The sequence below is a fragment of the Mytilus edulis genome, chromosome 4 (assembly GCF_963676685.1).
Source record: "Mytilus edulis chromosome 4, xbMytEdul2.2, whole genome shotgun sequence".
In the NCBI taxonomy this organism is placed as follows: domain Eukaryota; kingdom Metazoa; phylum Mollusca; class Bivalvia; order Mytilida; family Mytilidae; genus Mytilus; species Mytilus edulis.
In genome coordinates, this window is record NC_092347.1 from 60983024 (window position 1) to 61001460 (window position 18437).

The window sequence follows — 18437 nt, forward strand, 5'->3', positions numbered from 1 at the left end:
ACTTCCGGTAGTCATTTTTCAAGGTCATTTGTCATCCAAACTTTTGCACAAGGTCAAATGCCATTAAAATGGACTTAGTTGAAGTTATAATCAAATAACCTCATATCAAGACATTTCAGGGGCACTAACTCCTATTAGATGCTATTTAATTGTATCAGACCAAATGTAAAATATCTTCATAACTATATAGCAATCATTTTGCACTTGTTCTTTAATATATACCTTTTCAAGGGTTGGAGAAAATGCAAAAACATGGAAAATTCCGAATTTAGAACTTGACCTTGACCTTTGACCTTGACCCCATTTTCTAATAAAGGGCCTAGGGATCTCAAATAAATACATTCCAGGGTTATATGGTTGACGGTTTATTAGTTAATAACACATATTGAGAAAATAATTTTGTAAAGGTAGATAACTCCTATAAAATTTCATCGAATCGCTTCGATCAAAATAAGCCAAATTTTCCTTAGGATGTAACGAACAATTTGTAAAAAGAATTTTGTCGCTATCTTTTTTTGTTACGAAGGAGATGCACTCTGATGATAAACAGTGAATAGGGAGATAACTCTTACAAAGAAAAGTGTTCGGCTTAGCAGGGTGAAATGTAAAAGCGCATAAACTGTACGATACAATATGAGAGATATCTAAGCGACATATTGCGAAACAAACATTTGTCGCAATATCAAAATTAGGCGGAAGAAAAAAAAAAAAAAAAAAAAATAATAATAATCAGAAGAAATACAATAGGTCTTTCCACAGAAAGGTGGAAAGACCTAATAATAATAATAATAATAATAATAATCAGAACAAATACAATAAGTCTTTCCACAGAAAAGTGGAAAGACTTAATAAGAACTGAGCAAAAACAATAAGTCTCCAAACTTTGTTTGGGAGACTTAATTACCAATTCAGGGGCAGCAACCTAACAACCGATTATCTGATTCATCTGAAAATTCCAGGGCAGATAGATCGTGACCTGATCAACAATTTTACTTCCTGTCAGATTTGCTCTTAATGCTTTGGTTTTTGAGTTATAAGCCAAAAACTGCATTTTACCCTCCATGTTCTATTTTTAGCCATGGCGGCAATCTTGGTTTGTTGGCCGAGTTACCGGACACAATTTTTAAACTAGATACCCCAATGATGATTATGGTTAAGTTTGGTTAAATTTGGCCCAGTAGTTTCAGAGGAGAAGATTTTTCTAAAAGATTACTAAGATTTACAAAAAATGGTTAAAAATTGACTATAAAGGGCAATAACTCCTAAAGTGGTCAACTGACCATTTTGGTCATGATGACTTATTTGTAGATCTTACTTTGCTGAAATTATTGCTGTTAACAGTTTATCTCTATCTATAATAATATTCAAGATAATAACCAAAAACAGCAAAATTTCCTTAAAATTACCATTTCAGGGGCAGCAACCCAACAACAGAATGTCCGATTCATCTGAAAATTTCAGGGCAGCTAGATCTTGACCTGATGAACAATTTTACCCCCATGTCAGAATTGCTCTAAATGCTTTGGTTTTTGAGTTATAAGCCAAAAACTGCATTTTACCCCTATGTTCTATTTTTAGCCATGGCGGCCATCTTGGTCAGTTGGGCGGGGCACCAGACACATTTTTCAAACGAGATACCCCAATGATGATTTTGGCCAAGTTTGGTTAAATTTGGCCCAGTAGTTTCAGAGGAGAAGATTTTTCTAAAAGATTACTAAGATTTACGAAAAATGGTTGAAAATTGACTATAAAGGGCAATAACTCCTAAAGTGGTCAACTGACCATTTTGGTCATGTTGACATATTTGTAGATCTTACTTTGCTGAACATTATTGCTGTTTACAGTTTATCTCTATCTATAATAATATTCAAGATAATAACCAAAAACAGCAAAATTTCCTTAAAATTACCATTTCAGGGGCAGCAACCCAACAACGAAATGTCCGATTCATCTGAAAATTTCAGGGCAGATAGATCTTGACCTGATGAACAATATTACCCCCATGTCAGATTTGCTCTAAATGCTTTGGTTTTTGAGTTATAAGCCAAAAACTGCATTTTACCCCTATGTTCTATTTTTAGCCATGGCGGCCATCTTGGTTGGTTGGCTGGGTCACCGAACACATTTTTTAAACTAGATACCATAATGATGATTGTGGTCAAGTTTGGTTAAATTTGGCCCAGTAGTTTCAGAGGGGAAGATTTTTGTAAAAGTTAACGACGCTGGACGACGACAGACGCCGGACGCCAGACGCCAGATGCCGGACGCCGGACGCCAAGTGATGAGAAAAGCTCACTTGGCCCTGTGGGCCAGGTGAGCTAAAAATTAAAGAAAATGAACCGCTTTTGATGTAAATGTAAATTGACCTACCTTCCTCCATCCTCCCCCTTTTCAATAGCCAACAATGCCTGTAAATCTGTCCCTTTAAGTCCAAACTCTAACAATTCTCTCATGGCATCTATGTTGTAAGGAATTCTTTCTATACATTCATGGAAAACCCATGATCTTTTCTTAATCTTACTCTGAAATAGTACAATAGTTTCTCTTACATGAATTTCCAATAAACAAAAATGTTTCATGTTAGATTTCGTTACTGATCACAGAAAAGAAGAAGCCAGAAAACATAACAAAATTGTTTACAAAAAAGAGAGGATCTCACATCTTAAAATGTTGTCCTGATCATAAAGTTCAACTACAGTATTTTTTTCAGTTCCTTTCACATGGCTTTGCAATGGTGGACATTTTAGCAAACCCCTGTAATACAGGAATAAACTAATAAATACCAAACATTTTTTTTCTTTGGTTGTAGTTTTCAACCACAACAGCTGTAGAACATTGGTTCCTGCAGTAGGGTACATTTGACCCTGGTTTCCAAATGTGCGTACATGTATTTTTATATTTCCTTGTTTTAGTTAGTGATCATCCTGTTGGAAGCTGCACTTTTCAAGGGTTGATTTCAGAAAAGTACTTACAACTAAGATTGGTCTTAAGTCATGAATAAATCAGTATACCTACAATCAATCTTAATTGTAAGTTTCTTTGTGAAATCGACTCCACGTTTTTACAGTGTGTGTTTTCTTAAGCAACTTGGTGTCTAGAAATACAAAAGAAGGTTTGTGTGCACAAAAAACTGGTTTAAACCTAACACATTTTGTATGTAAACCAAACCAGGCTATCTGGACCCTGTGTTGTTTCTTGATGTTTGTCTTTGTTTGTAAATTTTTCCGATTATCATATTAGAAGTCAGTTGTCGGATTAGACATGTTATTTTTGTACTGTCCAATATTGTTGATAACTTCTGTTATTCTTTAAAATCTATTATTCATAAAATTATTGAATGTATCCTTTAAAATCTATTATTCATAAAATAATTGATGTTCTCACCAAATAATCTTGAATAGATGCAATAGATACATCAGATTTTTTCCATTGTCTCTGGTATACTCTATCTGTATCTAGACCATAAGCTTTAGCCAGCTCTAATGCCTCTCCATACTCTTCATGGTCAATCTGAAAAAAGTAATTGATCTGTAATTGATAGAATACATCTACATGCAGCTAATATGTAACTACAAGTGAACATTCATAAACATCAAGAAAAAAGAAACAATGGAAATTTTGGACTTACAATAACATTTAAATGCATTTTGAATTTATCTTGTATTTTGATTTGTCAACCGATCAATTGAATAACAGTGTTAAAAATGGGGAGGGGTAATCCAATGGATAACACTGTCAAAGGTGGAAGAGAATTGGTCTTCTTTTATATAAGTATCCTTGATAAGAATTTTGACAATACTAATACATTAAATAGACTAACCCCATTAATTCGGATAAGTTGCATGGATTGGTCAAATTCACATTTTTTTTATACAAGTTTTCCCTTTGATTATAAAATTTCAAACCTACGATATGTTTCATAGGGACCTTATTAACAGAGTTATCAATGTTACACTGCAATGAACACAGATATATATATCTTCCACTGGGATTATGTCTGTAATTCTATCTTTACTACATTTATATGATTAATTTTGATGTCATTATTCATTCACCTTTCTGGTATACAATTCCTCTGGAGTTGTTGATTTTAGACAAACAAGCCTGTATGTTCTGTTAATTATTCTGGAAAAAATACATAAATAAAAATTACAATATGATAATTGGTAAAACATTATCTGACAGTCTGACCTAATACAGAAATGCACCAATTGTATCTGTTCTCATCAATAAATAATTGTTCTTCCTTATTATATAAATCCTGGATAACAATTTGAAATTTACTAATAATTCTATAGTTGTTTTATACCTAAATCAGGCTGTTATTTTTTTTCATTTGAATTATTTTATGACAGGGCCTTTAAAAGCTGACTATGCTGTATGGCTTTTGCTCTTTGTTGAAGGCTGTTCCATGACCTAAAGTTGCTAAACTTCTTCGTCATTTGGTCTCTGTGGGAGAGTTATTTTATTGGCAATCATACAACATCTTATTTTTATATAGTTCAACTATCTTTGCATTAACCTCATTATGCTTATTTGCATTAACCTCATTATGCTTATTTGCATTGAGTTTTTACTTTTCAAAAGCTTACTACATATTGTTTGAGTCTAAATACATATTAATGGCATTCAGTGATTCACACTCTATTCTTGCTTTCTAATGGGAGTCCTTCATGACTTATTTTACTACCAAAATCAAAAAAAAATATAAACTCTCTATTAAATAAACAACAATCATATCAATTAACATTTATCGATCATACTTAGGTCTTTTTCTCGGTGGCTGAAATCTTTCCATGTCTGTAACATAATAAAGTACATCTTTTGTAAGTTTGGTTGTCTTGGAAACAAAAGAAGTTTCTTCGTCATCACTATCTTCAAATTCTTCTTCAGATGTATCACCAAGTCTTCTTTTCTGAGGGAACACACATTCCACCTACAAGAAAAGAATAGTATCTCTATTAGATATATAGATTCCTACACTGCAACAAGTGTATTACGATATTTCTCCACTCAAGACAGTTAAATTTTATTATTTAAAGCGCGAGGCTTGCAGAGCTTTTTAAATAATTAAAATTTAACTGTCGAGAGTGGAGAAATATCGTAATACATGAGTTAAAGTGTCGGAATCTGTTTCTCTGATGACTTATATCATTCTTTTTCAAAGACTTTTAGAAACTTGTGTTCTTTATATGCGACGTCTTCAGACAAGGTCGCCTTTTTTCATGACGTCACAATAGGAAAATTGAGAAGAAAACAAAACATTTTGATGTCATAATCAAATGTCTACTAATAATTTGCCAAGAACAGATTTTTCACTAGTGAGGAGAAATATTTTTCTCACACTGGTCAGGAAAATGTGAAAATAGCACAAAAATTAGAGAAAAATTGAACATCAACTTATTTTAGATAATGTGAAAAGGAGAAATCTTATATATCTTTGAAAGATCCTTTACAAGCTAGAATATGTGTCCATAGGATATCATGCCAAGCTTTATGGTAAATTAAATTACACCAAAACATCATTGCAAACCAAATGAAACTTGTATTCCATTTAATATGTTTTATTTGTTTTAGTTTTTTTGTGGATATTTGATTACATGGTTTTACAAAAGTACAAACAAGTCTATTAAAAATTTGTATTTAATTGAACATTTAAATTCATGGCTCACATGTACTAAGAAAATCAGCAAAAATTGGTACCCCACGAATAAAAATGAATCCACAGTACGACTATAGTAAATGTGTCAAGTTTACCTCTAAACCTAGAAATCCATCATGATGAACCCCAGTAACACGGGAAGATGGTTCAAACCATTCTGGTGAAGTTCCTAATAAATTCTTCAAAGTTTTTGTTGATGAAACTGTTACTGCACCAGTACAACGAGACAGGATAAGTGACTAAAACAATAATAAACCGTAACATAACTTTCTGAGTCTGCTAGACTGAACATTAAATGATTACAGATATATGTTGTGAAAATAACTACTGTAAACCAACTAATTTTCTAGAGCAATTTATTTTCGAGATTTTTGCGAGTGAATAAATAATGCGAAAATTATTCGCCGCGAATATGTAAAAAAAAAGGATCTTTTATTTTTTAATACATCAATTAAGTTTAAAAATTGCTAAATTAAATCATCGCATAGTGGACTAGAATAGACTAAACGCGAAAAAAGTTCTTCTATTACCTTGTCATACCAACTACCTGAATATAATCAATTTATCATGATTTTCCCTTCCTGTAACTTTTATGGGCTTTTATAACAACCTTGACTGCCTGTAAAGATCTCACACTGTCATAAAACTTTCTAAGCCAGCTAGGATTAATCATTTAGAAAATACAGATGTTTTTCTAAATAGGTTTCAGATTTTTGCAGTCAATAATTGATTAACATAGGTTTAAAAAATAATTAAAAGAATTAAATGTAGATTAAAATCTTGTACAATGTATATGCAACAGACCTTCAAAAATTATAATATTAAAAACATTTCTAAGTACAATCAAAAGAAATAAAAGATCTATTTTTTAGCAAAATTGGGAAACCCTTGCAGTCAGACGTGGTTATATTTTACCTTACTATCCCACCAATTCACATCTACTAGATTTTTACATGGAACCAAATCTAAAAAGAAATAATCATACTTAGTAATACAATAATCATACTTAGTAATACAATAATCATACTTAGTAATACAATAATCATACTTAGTAATACAAAACAAATGGTAATTCATTTATTAAACAATACTAAACTTATATAATACTTTTTAACTCTTATATGAATTTATGTTTGTATCTTTTGATCATATATTTCTGTATAGTAACTATACCACACTATGTCATGTTGAATTTATGTAATTTTAAATAATTATTTTATAATGTTTACTTAGGAGGGGTAGAAGAACATTGTTTAAAACGTCAGGAATGTTTGGGGGGAATTAAGGATTTACACTTATCATGACTCTGGAATTAGTGATTCATTTTTTATAATCTGGGGAAAAAAAACTTAATTTTAACAGAATTTGGGGATTCAGCATTTATTTTTCCAGAAATACTGAATGGCAACCCCATTCTACACCCAACTGAAAGATAAAAGAACATAAGACAAATTCACTTGAATCACTGACCTTTTAAAGTCTTCCCTCTCTGTGGATTGTCTGTGAACTCTGGACTAATCTCATCAAAATTAGGCTACAAAAGCAAAATTATATGCAGCGTTTATCAATCAACTTTCTTGTTTCGTTAATTAAAACCAGTGATATATGATTTTAACTAACATTACTCATTTTAGTCACAGTAGTTTCAAAGAAAATCAATGTTTTTTTTGTTTGTATTTTATGATGAAAAAAAATATATATTTGGTTTAATTTTTTCTTTCTATATAATAATCAAACACAAGAATCAAGTCAAAGTTAGCAATGAAATTATCTGTGTCTGCAACACCTGAAAATGTAATAAATTGCAATTATAATTATTAACTTAACCCTTTCCTCATGTTTTTTTTTTAAACTGATTTACATAGGATTTTTCAATAAAATGCTGAAAATATGCATTTAGGTGGAAATGCATTGCAAAAAAAACAAATATTTCATCAAATGATTTTAAGTCAAGATATTCTTACGAATATCCTTTTCATATTGGATACAAATTTTATTAAGTCTGATGCAAACATTTCATAGTCCAGTGTTTCAACTGAGGTACTATGCAGGCATCAAAAGACGTCATTACAGAGAAAAGGGGATGGTGTCAAAAGACGTCATTATGGAGGAAAGTGTTAAAATAAGATATGGTACCTGCTCCTCAAGTCCCCAGCAATGGTAAAGTTTAAGTGATGGTAGTCTCCAGATGGTCAGCTTCCCAGAGTAATGTAATCCTACCACTAGCTTGTCGTCTGGAGAAATACACAGTTTAAACACTCCATCCTACAAAAATATGGTATACATAATTTTTTACAACACAATTATTTCAAAAAAGTTATTCAATGAAAAATGCAAGGATATTAGACATGCAAATATTTCAGTCAAATTCTTTTAAAAACAAGAATGTGTCCTCAGTTCACGAATGCCCCACTCGCACTTCCATTTTCTATGTTCAGTGGACCGTGACATTGGGATAAAAACTCTAATTTGGCATTAAAATTAGAAAGATCGTATCATAGGGAACATGTGTACTTAGTTTGAAGTTGATTGGACTTCAACTTCATCAAAAACTACCTTGACCAAAAACTTTAACCTGAAGCGGGACAGACAGATGGACAAACGGACACACAGACCAGAAAACATAATGCCCCTCTACTATCATAGGTTGGGCATAAAAAGAAGAGAGAAGTTGGGAAAATTTCAATGAGACAATAAACCTTGCTGACCAGGATAGACATCTGTGATATTTCTTTGTGTCTACAAAAGGTTATAGAGTTTACAATTTGCCGTTTCAGAATCTATTGCATTCTGGGTAATATTTTTTAAAAGCGTACACCAAAACGTTGTTATTGGTTTAGAATGTTCTAAACAATGTAAATCCATCAAAAGGTTATTTTCATTTTGGTGTACGAACAATGAGATTACCCATAGTCCTTTAGATTCTGAAAAGGCAAATTAAATATGTATGTTGTTGAAAAAGATTTGTTTCGCTAAGATAACCTGCAGATGTTCACAATTTTAGGTGGTGGGATAATGGTTTATTTACACCTACCTAATATCCTTCTTTCTAAAGTTTTAAGATTCACACATGACTGAACATATACAACCTTTTTTGGTTCATTCTGAAGATTGACTACTCCAGCATGAAAATGTAGACGAAAGTATTGATATAAGTCAACGAAACAACTCTAGTTAACTTTATACTTGATTAGCTCAGAGCCTTAAAGCTTAAAAAGTGAACACAAGACACAATATTATTATTTACTTGAACATGTGGTCTCCTGTTAAAGATACCATTTACAGATTTCAGTCTTTTCATCAAGGTTCTTTTTTGCTGAGCCTGTGTAAAAAATTGTCACTGACTTTAATAAGATTTGCAAATTACAAAATAAGATATGCAAAGAATCAATTGTGGCCAAACATATAAATATTATTCCATTATTTCAGAACATAGAACAAATATCACTCTCAATTTCATCTGAAGTTTCAGGAAAAAAATTAAATCTGTTTTTAGGAAACTTCAACAAATGAACAAAATTGTGGAACACAATAAATCTATTCTAAAACTGAACAGAATAACCTTAAAATAAAAATCAAATATTTCTTGTATGACATTTAAAATAATACCTTTCTTTTAAAAACTGTTATCCTTTTTCCCTTATTTCCTTGATTTTATAAGTACCTGTTTTAAATCTTGTTCATAATCCGTCACCATCTTATAATAAGGATAATCAGATAAAATTCTCCAGGCTGTCACACCCTCTTCCATAGATCGACTCAATGCAATCTCTGTCTGCATTCCAAGCCCTCCCACCAATAGAATTTTAGCTGGCTCATAGTACACAATAGAACTGATCCCTAAAGGGTACTGATGGTTAAACAGGAAATGATGTCGTGTTTGGAAACCTTTGTCCCTATCAACCAGGTAGCTTTTCAGTCTTCCATGATAATTGACAACTAATAACTCTGCTGACCTGCAATTAAAAAACATTTTAAATGGACAACAAATGTCAAACAAAGGCATGCAAAGTTCAGAAATGGATATTTTTTTCAAAAATTCTCCACTAAAACATTTTATTATTAATAGTTTTGTGAAGAATAAAGCTGGTTATAGAGAATTAAGAAGAATAAAGCTGGCTATAGAAAATTAAGTATCTAAAATTAAAATCACTAAACAAAACAGTCTTTCGGGTTTTTTTTGCCAGATATAGTTCATAGTTTTTACACATCCACTCAAATGAAAGGGAGAAAGTCCAAGAGTCAGTCTGTCTTTTAAGACATTAGTACCATAACAGATAATGTGATAGCTTTCAAGACTAGGAAACAAGTTCATACATATAAAATAAATTTTTACCCAAATAGAAATACAGTGAAACCTAACTAAACAGAATCCTGCATAAACTGAAAACTGTCTAAACCAAACATGTTCTTAAGTGCCGTCATATCAAATTATGTTAGTTGTGAACCTGATAAAACTGAACAGCGGCCAAAAACAGATCAAATCGTAAGTCCCGAAGAAGTTCAGTTTAAACAGGTTTCACTGTACCATGGAAAAGTATCAAGCTATTTGCATACAACTTATCATATCTTCATTCAACATGCCTGTTTGAAGCCTATCTTGGGTTGTTAACAGCGACTCTGTATGATTAAGAGCTGGACATAGAGTTGATAGTTTCTATGTCATTTTGGTCTCTTGTGGAGATTTGTCTCATTGGCAATCATATTACATCTTCTTTTTTTTATATATAACATAAATACTTGTATGTTATTGCCCTTTTCAATCTTTATGTTTTTGGGGTTGCTGTCATATACCCCCAAAAAAAATAGTTTTATTCATGAGTGCATTATGGTTTCTTTTTTTGAGTAACTTCTGCATTTTGTTATTACCATGGAGCCTCTAACTTAAGATCAGTAAACAACAATCCTGCCACAGCTCTGCTCAAATCTAGAGGCTTAGTCATGTCTTCTTGGGCCTCCTGTAAATAAATGTAGACATTTAAATAATAATGCTTAATATTAGCATGTGAATATAGACATAATAAGTTTGACTTATATTTTTTTACCTTATGAAACTAAATAACTTATGAAACTATGACAACATTTTAAAGTTTTCCACAAATAATCAATTTCCATACACAAAACATTAAAGAATTGTTCTTCTAATGGAATCAATGAATTTGCATGATATATAAAAAGCTATACCCCACTGATAGTAAAGAGCTGTGTTCCAACAATATCAAAAACATCTACTGTCCCATTGCTCCTAGAGCAAGCTACCATGGTATTGTCTGGGCTCCATGTCACCTGACGCCATTGTGGATATGGATCTCTGGGAACAATACCTCTGCCAACCACATTCTCAAATTTGTCCCTTTTAGACCTGTATAAAAATCAAACATATCTGACCAAAGTTTAAGAACAAAATATGAATAAAGATATGTTCTTTCCTAGCAAATAAAGATAAAGATTAGTGTATCTTTTTGAAGAAAACTGATGAAGTTTCAAATTTAAAAAAAAAAAAAGAAAACAAATCCTGTGAAGATATTACTAAAGAGCACAGATAAAAAATAAAATAGTCAACATAAAGTTTTTAGTTTTCTCTAATTATGTCAGTGTAACTTTTATGCATCATAAATTCAGATGTATATAACTATATGCGTATAAACTCAAGAAAATTCAAGAAATAAACATTTACTAAATATTAAGCTATTTTAAGGTCAACATGAAAATGATCTCAAAGTAATGGAGTCTGAGAACATAGATAATATTCAAAACATATAGTACTATAAGACTAATGATTACTACAAAACTATATTAAACAAATGTGTACCTGATTTCCACACATTGGTCTTGAAGTATTGCAATGTATGTACATTCGCTGTAATGAAAACATTATAATGAAATGAATTATCCTTCATAATATGTAACTGCTTGTAAAATATGTTTCAGTAAAATGTAAATATAGAAGGAATACGTCAACACCAATGTCTTGTACTTCCTAATTGATATTTCTATTTTGTTTTGTTTTTTTTGCTAATGTTTTCTGAAGATGTTTTTTTCTGTGCCTTTTATAGCCAACTTTATGGTATGGGGTTTTCTCAATGGCTTTAATTGTGAACATCCACTTTATCTGAACTTTGGTGGATAATAATTTCATTTGCAATTATACATCTGTTATTTTTATATTTAAAAAAATTTAAAATGTGAACCAAATTGAGGTTTTCATACAAATTAGACTCGCAACAATGAGTTAATCAACAATGATCATTTTGTTTGGAAAATTCAAAAGTGCAGATGCCAAACAGTACTAATTACAGCATCAGAGGGTATAAAATTGAAAATGGAAATGGGGAATGTGTCAAAGAGACAACAACCCGACCATAGAAAAGACAACAGCAGAAGGTCACCAACAGGTCTTCAATGTAGCGAGAAATTCCCGCACCGGAGGCGTCCTCCAGCTGGCCCCTTAACAAATATATACTAGTTCAGTGATAATAAACGCCATACTAAACTCCTAATTGTACACAAGAAACTAAAATAAAAATAATACAAGACTAACAAAGGCCAGAGGCTCCTGACTTGGGACAGGCTATATACTATCTGGACATACCAGTGAGTATGCAATAGATTTATATAATTTTGATGTGAAAACAGATAAGACCTAAATATTGAATAACTGATTTTGTTAGTGTAGTTGTTTCAAGTATAACTTATTTCCTTTATTTGCAAAGTAATATCTGCTAAAGTTAATATTTACCTTGCTATGGCAATATGCCAGTTTATCTGACTGTTAACCAACTTCAGTAATTTTTGTGGCAGGGAACAAGGACTTGCAGAACTACAAAGAAAATATCAAATTATTTGAATAAAATCTCAAATCTTCACATTTCACATACAGAAACATTTGTAAATATTTGCATGACAATTAATTAGTTGTTACTGTAATATGTCTGATAGTTTTCACTCTGATTGCTCTAGAATTAAGTGTAAGTTCGACTTTATGCAAAAAATCTGAAAGATTTGTTCAATACAACTGGAACTACATTTGATGTTTGTCATCAAAGCTGCAAGTTCTAGTGTTGTGTAACAATGATAAAAAAAAACAATAGTTTCAAATATTTTTATGAAAACAATTAACATATAATATAATTTCATAAAATTGCATCAATTGAAAGAAATAAATCAATAACATTTTCGTAATCTGTCATTTTCATTTACATAACTTGTATTATCAATTGGTTATTCAGTACTTTAGTGTGTCTGATTTCCAAAATATTTCCTAAATGGGTATGAAATGTCTAAAACAACCTATATCTATGTCTGTTGGTCTCTTGAGGGGAGTTTTCTCATCGGCAGTCATTACAAACCTTCTTTTTATATTTACATTCAAAAACCTTCATAGTCTATGAACAATTATATCATACATTACAATACTGACTTACATGATTGGTATTCCAAGAGTTCTCAAAAAATGTCCAAATACTTCCTAAAATTAAAATAAGAATATATTAATAATATTTTTCTTTTTGGACATGTACAATATTATAATTGTGGAAGACATTTAACATTTAAACTAGAGATCAGCATCCTTAAACAGAGCGTCATGAGTTTGTACCCATGATCTTGATTTTTTAATTGAAATAGATATAAGAAGATGTGGTAAGTGATGCTACTATGTCAAACTTGTAATCTGTCAATTCAAATTTGTTATAATTGCATTCATTTTGTTACTGAAGAGTACAGAATGCACACAGGGCAATAAATAAATGGTGCCGATTGCATTCCGGAATTCAAACACATTATGAAATACTTCATATCAAATAAATCACACTTATTTTGGTAATTTTATATGACAAAATATATCTACTTTATGATAAAATTTGTATTTATTTGTGATTAATACTATGTGGTTAATTTAATGAGCAATTCCTATAGTTTTTCAGTCAGACGCTACCAAAATCCATTAATCTCGCAAAGTCTTGTGAAATTCATTTCCCATTAGATATACTGCTCCCAGCATGAAATAAAATTCAAACGAACAGCATTTCCTGTTTTTGCCAAATAAAAATATATGTGTGGTTCCAGTAACCCTACCGTCCCTACTTTTTTGGCTTAAAAAAAGCCTACCCTAAAGATTTTATTGTCATTTTTCATTAAGCGCTGTTAAAGTCAGAATGTTGCTCCAATAGACTCGATGTAAAAAAAAACCCATAAAATAAAAAAAAATCACTACCTACCTACCCTAACCATTTTTGAGATGTAACTGGAACCACACATTCTTTTTTATTTGGCCTTTTCATCATGACTGTTCCTCAGGAAAAAAAACCAGGAAAACATTAGAGCTTTATACTTTATTATCTATTTACTTTGTGTTACTGATGTTAGTCTGCCCAGTAAAGATACATGGCCTTTATCTCTGGCTCCTCTCGTCTGTAAACAAAAATATCAATACATGTAATTGTTTGTGAAAAGAGCTTGCACCAAAGAATTATTACAACTAGAGGCTCCCAAAAGCCTGTGTCATACACCTGTAACTACTGTTGCTTTCAAAATCATCAAATATAAAGATTAAAATCATAATTAATAGTATACAATACCATAATAATGATTGAGGTCAAGTTTGGTTTAATTTGGTCCAGTATTTAAATTAAAAGCAGATCATTCAATTGTACTAGTCTTACAATAGTTACTGAAGACCCCTAATCATTATTCAAGTTAGTTTTCAAGTTGTGACCATTTGAAATTGTCCTTTTTTTAAAATTTTCCCTTAGACTTCTGAAGTAAACCCCTATGTTCTATTTCTATAGCCATGACGGCCTTGATGGTCATCTGATACATTTTTAATCAAGGTAGCCTATTGAAAATTGTTGCTAAGTTATATTCTATTTGGCCCAGTAGATTAAGTGGGGAAAATTTGTGTAAAAGAAAAAGATGACAAAAATTTACAATAAAGGGCAACAACTCCCAAAGCCAAGGGTGTGATGACAATTTTGGTTATACATGTAAATATAAACTTATTTGTAGATTTTACTTTGCTGAACATTATTTCTCATTACCGTTTATCTCTATCTATAATGACATATACGATAATAGCCAATAACTGCTTAAATTTACCAATTCAGGGACAGCAACTCAACAACAGGTCGTCTGATTCATCTGAAAATATCAAGGCGGATAGATCTCAGCCTAATAAACTTGTTTACCCCAGACACATTTATTTAAAATGATACCCTAATGATGATTGTGATCAACTTTGGTTGAACTTGGGCCATTATTTTTAGAGGAGACGGTTGTTGTAACAGTTAATGGACGACGACTGACAACAAGTGATGAGAAAGGCTCACCTGGCCACTAAAAAAGAGAAGTCAATGTTTGTCATTGGAAAAAAATAGCGCTTTTGTATGTTAATATTATTTCAAATTTTACAAAATTTAAAAGAAAATATATAGAGTGACTGTAGCCTGTGTAGGAAAAAGCTCACAAAAGTCAAACGTCAAAAGGGTTTATAGGAAAGCAAAAATACACTTTGTTTTAGGATAAAATATGGTGCATAAACAGAGAAAGTGAATAGTAAGGTAGACGTACAAAAATTTCTGATTCTTGGGGCCATTCAGCTTGGACTGTTAAGTCATACAATATGTTTTCTTCTGCTAGTTCCACGTCGTCTTCTTCGTTCACCATATTTACATTTTAAGACACAAAGATCAAAAGAAGTTCTGAAATAAAAATTTTGAAAATCAATAAATGATCAGGCTCTGCATGTAGTTCATTAAAAGGATTATGTCAAGAAAAAATATTCGTGGTTTTATTTAATGTATGTGGTCACTTTATAATTGCAATTTAGACCAACTCTCCACCAGGGACCAAAAGGTGTAAAGAAAGTACTAAGTTTCAAAATCTTGTTCAAATCTAATCGAACAGTTTTCTTAGGTAATTAATTCCTTTGTGCTTATGATTGTGTTGCACAGGTGTAACAATTATGTAATTTTACCACTAACTTCGCCTTCAAACTTTATTATCCATCCCTTGTATGATTCATTTTTAAATCTGCCTATTGATGTATCATTTTCTACACATGTTCTTGATGACAATGTAAATTTTTTGCATGAACCCCTGAGGGGTTCATGCTTATATATTGGCGAGTTTTGGATGTGTCTATGGGCCACTCGATATCTCTCGGCTGGAAGTCAGAAGAAAATTCTCTGAACGTCTCGAATGTTTTCGGTCATTTATACAGGTCTTAACAGGTTGTTATCTACGTCTTTGATATGGTCTCTTGATGGCCCTTGACGACGCAATTATATTTGTTTTAAAACGACCACTGTACACTGTGTGTATCTGGGTCAAATTTATAACGTGGTATTGTCTGTTGTCTCAATAACATGTAAACTAATTATGTTTGAAGATTCAACCACGGGATACTATGTATTTCATCATAGACTTCCTGTACAAATAAGTAGTAGGATTCCACCTAGACACTCAGTAGTAGGAATGAAGTAGGAATCCACCCAGATTCAAAGATTGTATAAAGAAAGTAGGCGGACATGGAAAATGAACAACATTCTGACTGGATTTTTGGGGAAAGACGGCTTCAAGCCGTCAATTCCCTAATGGGGTTGGCCAGAGTATCATTCCCTCACGTCAATCATTTTGTTTTGATAGTTTGGAAACCCCCTCAAAATGTCAAACTGAAATTGATGACAAGGAGAACAGATTGACTTTAAATACATTTTTTACACATTTCCCTTCTGTTTCTCGTGAAATTATCGTATATTGAGCTTTCCCTTTATACACTATATACGTTTCTTTTACAGTCCTGAAAAATCAGTATTACGAAATATTCTAAATATATCTAACCTAGTGATGTCATTGTTGGAATGCCACACAGGGATATCCTTTATTCATTATAAAAACCAGTCACAGTATTTGTATACTAATTTAACATCCGTATTTGTTAAATGTAAACCTCATGATGTTTGCTGTAGTGTAGATCATTCACACACCAACATGCAATGCTTTAATCTGAGGCTATAATCATAATTTGTAGGTCTACTTTCGCGGTAAACAATGTCAATGGGGATACATGAGATTGGGGAGAGAAACGACAGTTTTCATTGTTTCTGTAAAGTTCTGTTTTTAGAATCTTCCTCCAATTCAGGAGCACCTACATTGATGAGTAATTATACACTAAAATCAAAATAAATGTTTCTGAACACTTAAAATGTGACATTTAGTGTATGATAAGTAGTCTTCAATATAAAAAATTTTTGTGTACGAACAAAATTATTGAAATGGTTAATAAAAAAATAAAATGTTGCTTTTTGTAGTTTATACCTATTGAGATTGGGGAGAGCAACTGCAGTTTTCATTCTTTCTGTAATGTTATGTTTTTAGAATCTTTCTCCAATTAAGGAGCACCTCAATTGATGAGTAATTACCCACTTAAATGAAAGTTAATGTATCTGAACACTAAAAATGTCACATGAAGTATATATATGATAAGTAGTCATCAATTAAAAAATAATTTTGCGTACCAACATAATTATTGTAGTGGTCATTTTTTTTCTCATTTTTGTCGAGCCTTCGACTTTAGTCGAAAAAGCGAGACTAAGCGATCCTACATTCCGTCGTCGTCGTCGGCGGCGGCGGCGTCCACAAATATTCACTCTGTGGTTAAAGTTTTTGAAATTTTAATAACTTTCTTAAACTATACTGAATTTCTACCAAACTTGGACAGAAGCTTGTTTATGATCATTAGATAGTATCAAGAAGAAAATTTTGTAAAAATAAATTTCCACTTTTCCGTATTTTACTTATAAATGGACTTAGTTTTTCTGCGAGGAAACATTACATTCACTCTGTGGTTAAAGTTTTTAAAACTTTAATAACTTTCATAAACTATCCTTGATTTGTACCAAACTTGGACAGAAGCTTGTTTATGATCATAAGATAGTATCAAGAAGAAAATTTTGTAAAAATAAATTTCCACTTTTCCGTATTTTACTTATAAATGGACTTAGTTTTTTTGCCAGAAACAAAACATTCACTCTGTGGTTTAAGTTTTTAAAACTTTTATAATGTTCTTAAACTATCCTGGATTGCTACCAAACTTAGACAAAAGCTTGTTTCTGATCATAAGATATTATTCAGAAGTAAATTTTGTAAAAAAAAAATTCACTTTTTCCGTATTTTACTTATAAATGGACATAGTTTTTCTTCCAGTTAACATTACATACAGTCTGCAGTTAAAGTTTATAAAACATTTATTAGATTCATAAACTATCCTGGATTTTTTTACCAAACTTGGAAGCTTCTTTCAATCAAAAGACAGTATTGAGAGGGAAATTTTTATTGATGTTTTTCCTCATTTTTGTTGAGTGCAATTAACAGCAAAAGTAGGCGAGACACTGGGTTCCGTGGAACCCTTACGAATTTTTTTTAAATATTGCTTTTTGTAGTTTAAAGCTATTTATTCATGAATTTTTACAGATATATCAAAATGTGGGATCTGGAAACAAACTTCACACAGCTTATATCAATCATATTTGATTCTATAAGTACATGTGTCCCTGTGATGAGAGTTGTAACTGGGAACTTTATCAATTAATGGAAAATTAAAACTGAATAGATTTTTCAGTTCTCACTTTCTTGAGAATACTGTCACAAAAAAATTGAGAATGGTCTTAGCCTGCCGTTCAGTTGTACATAATTAAAATTCTAAAATATATTGTAGTAGTTGTTAAATTCAATTGAATTTTAGATAATTAACTCCCAACTTTAATCAAATGTTTTG

The 18437-nt window shown here is 31.5% G+C and overlaps 1 protein-coding gene across 1 annotated transcript in view; it reads right to left on the reverse strand.

Annotated features, from left to right (window-relative positions):
* LOC139521463 (NBAS subunit of NRZ tethering complex-like) overlaps positions 1-15325 on the reverse strand; it is an 81996-nt gene extending 66671 nt beyond the window's left edge. The window contains exons 1-17 of the mRNA XM_071314938.1: positions 15230-15325; positions 14021-14074; positions 13087-13130; positions 12402-12482; positions 11475-11522; positions 10847-11024; positions 10532-10620; positions 9327-9618; positions 8910-8984; positions 7799-7927; positions 7133-7196; positions 6578-6627; positions 5758-5901; positions 4764-4936; positions 4056-4125; positions 3385-3510; positions 2371-2522 (exon numbers count right to left, since the gene is read on the reverse strand). Of these exons, the coding sequence (XP_071171039.1) occupies positions 2371-2522; positions 3385-3510; positions 4056-4125; positions 4764-4936; positions 5758-5901; positions 6578-6627; positions 7133-7196; positions 7799-7927; positions 8910-8984; positions 9327-9618; positions 10532-10620; positions 10847-11024; positions 11475-11522; positions 12402-12482; positions 13087-13130; positions 14021-14074; positions 15230-15325 (1865 nt within the window). The remainder of the gene's footprint in view (positions 1-2370; positions 2523-3384; positions 3511-4055; positions 4126-4763; positions 4937-5757; positions 5902-6577; positions 6628-7132; positions 7197-7798; positions 7928-8909; positions 8985-9326; positions 9619-10531; positions 10621-10846; positions 11025-11474; positions 11523-12401; positions 12483-13086; positions 13131-14020; positions 14075-15229) is intronic.
* Positions 15326-18437: the final 3112 nt, after the last annotated feature.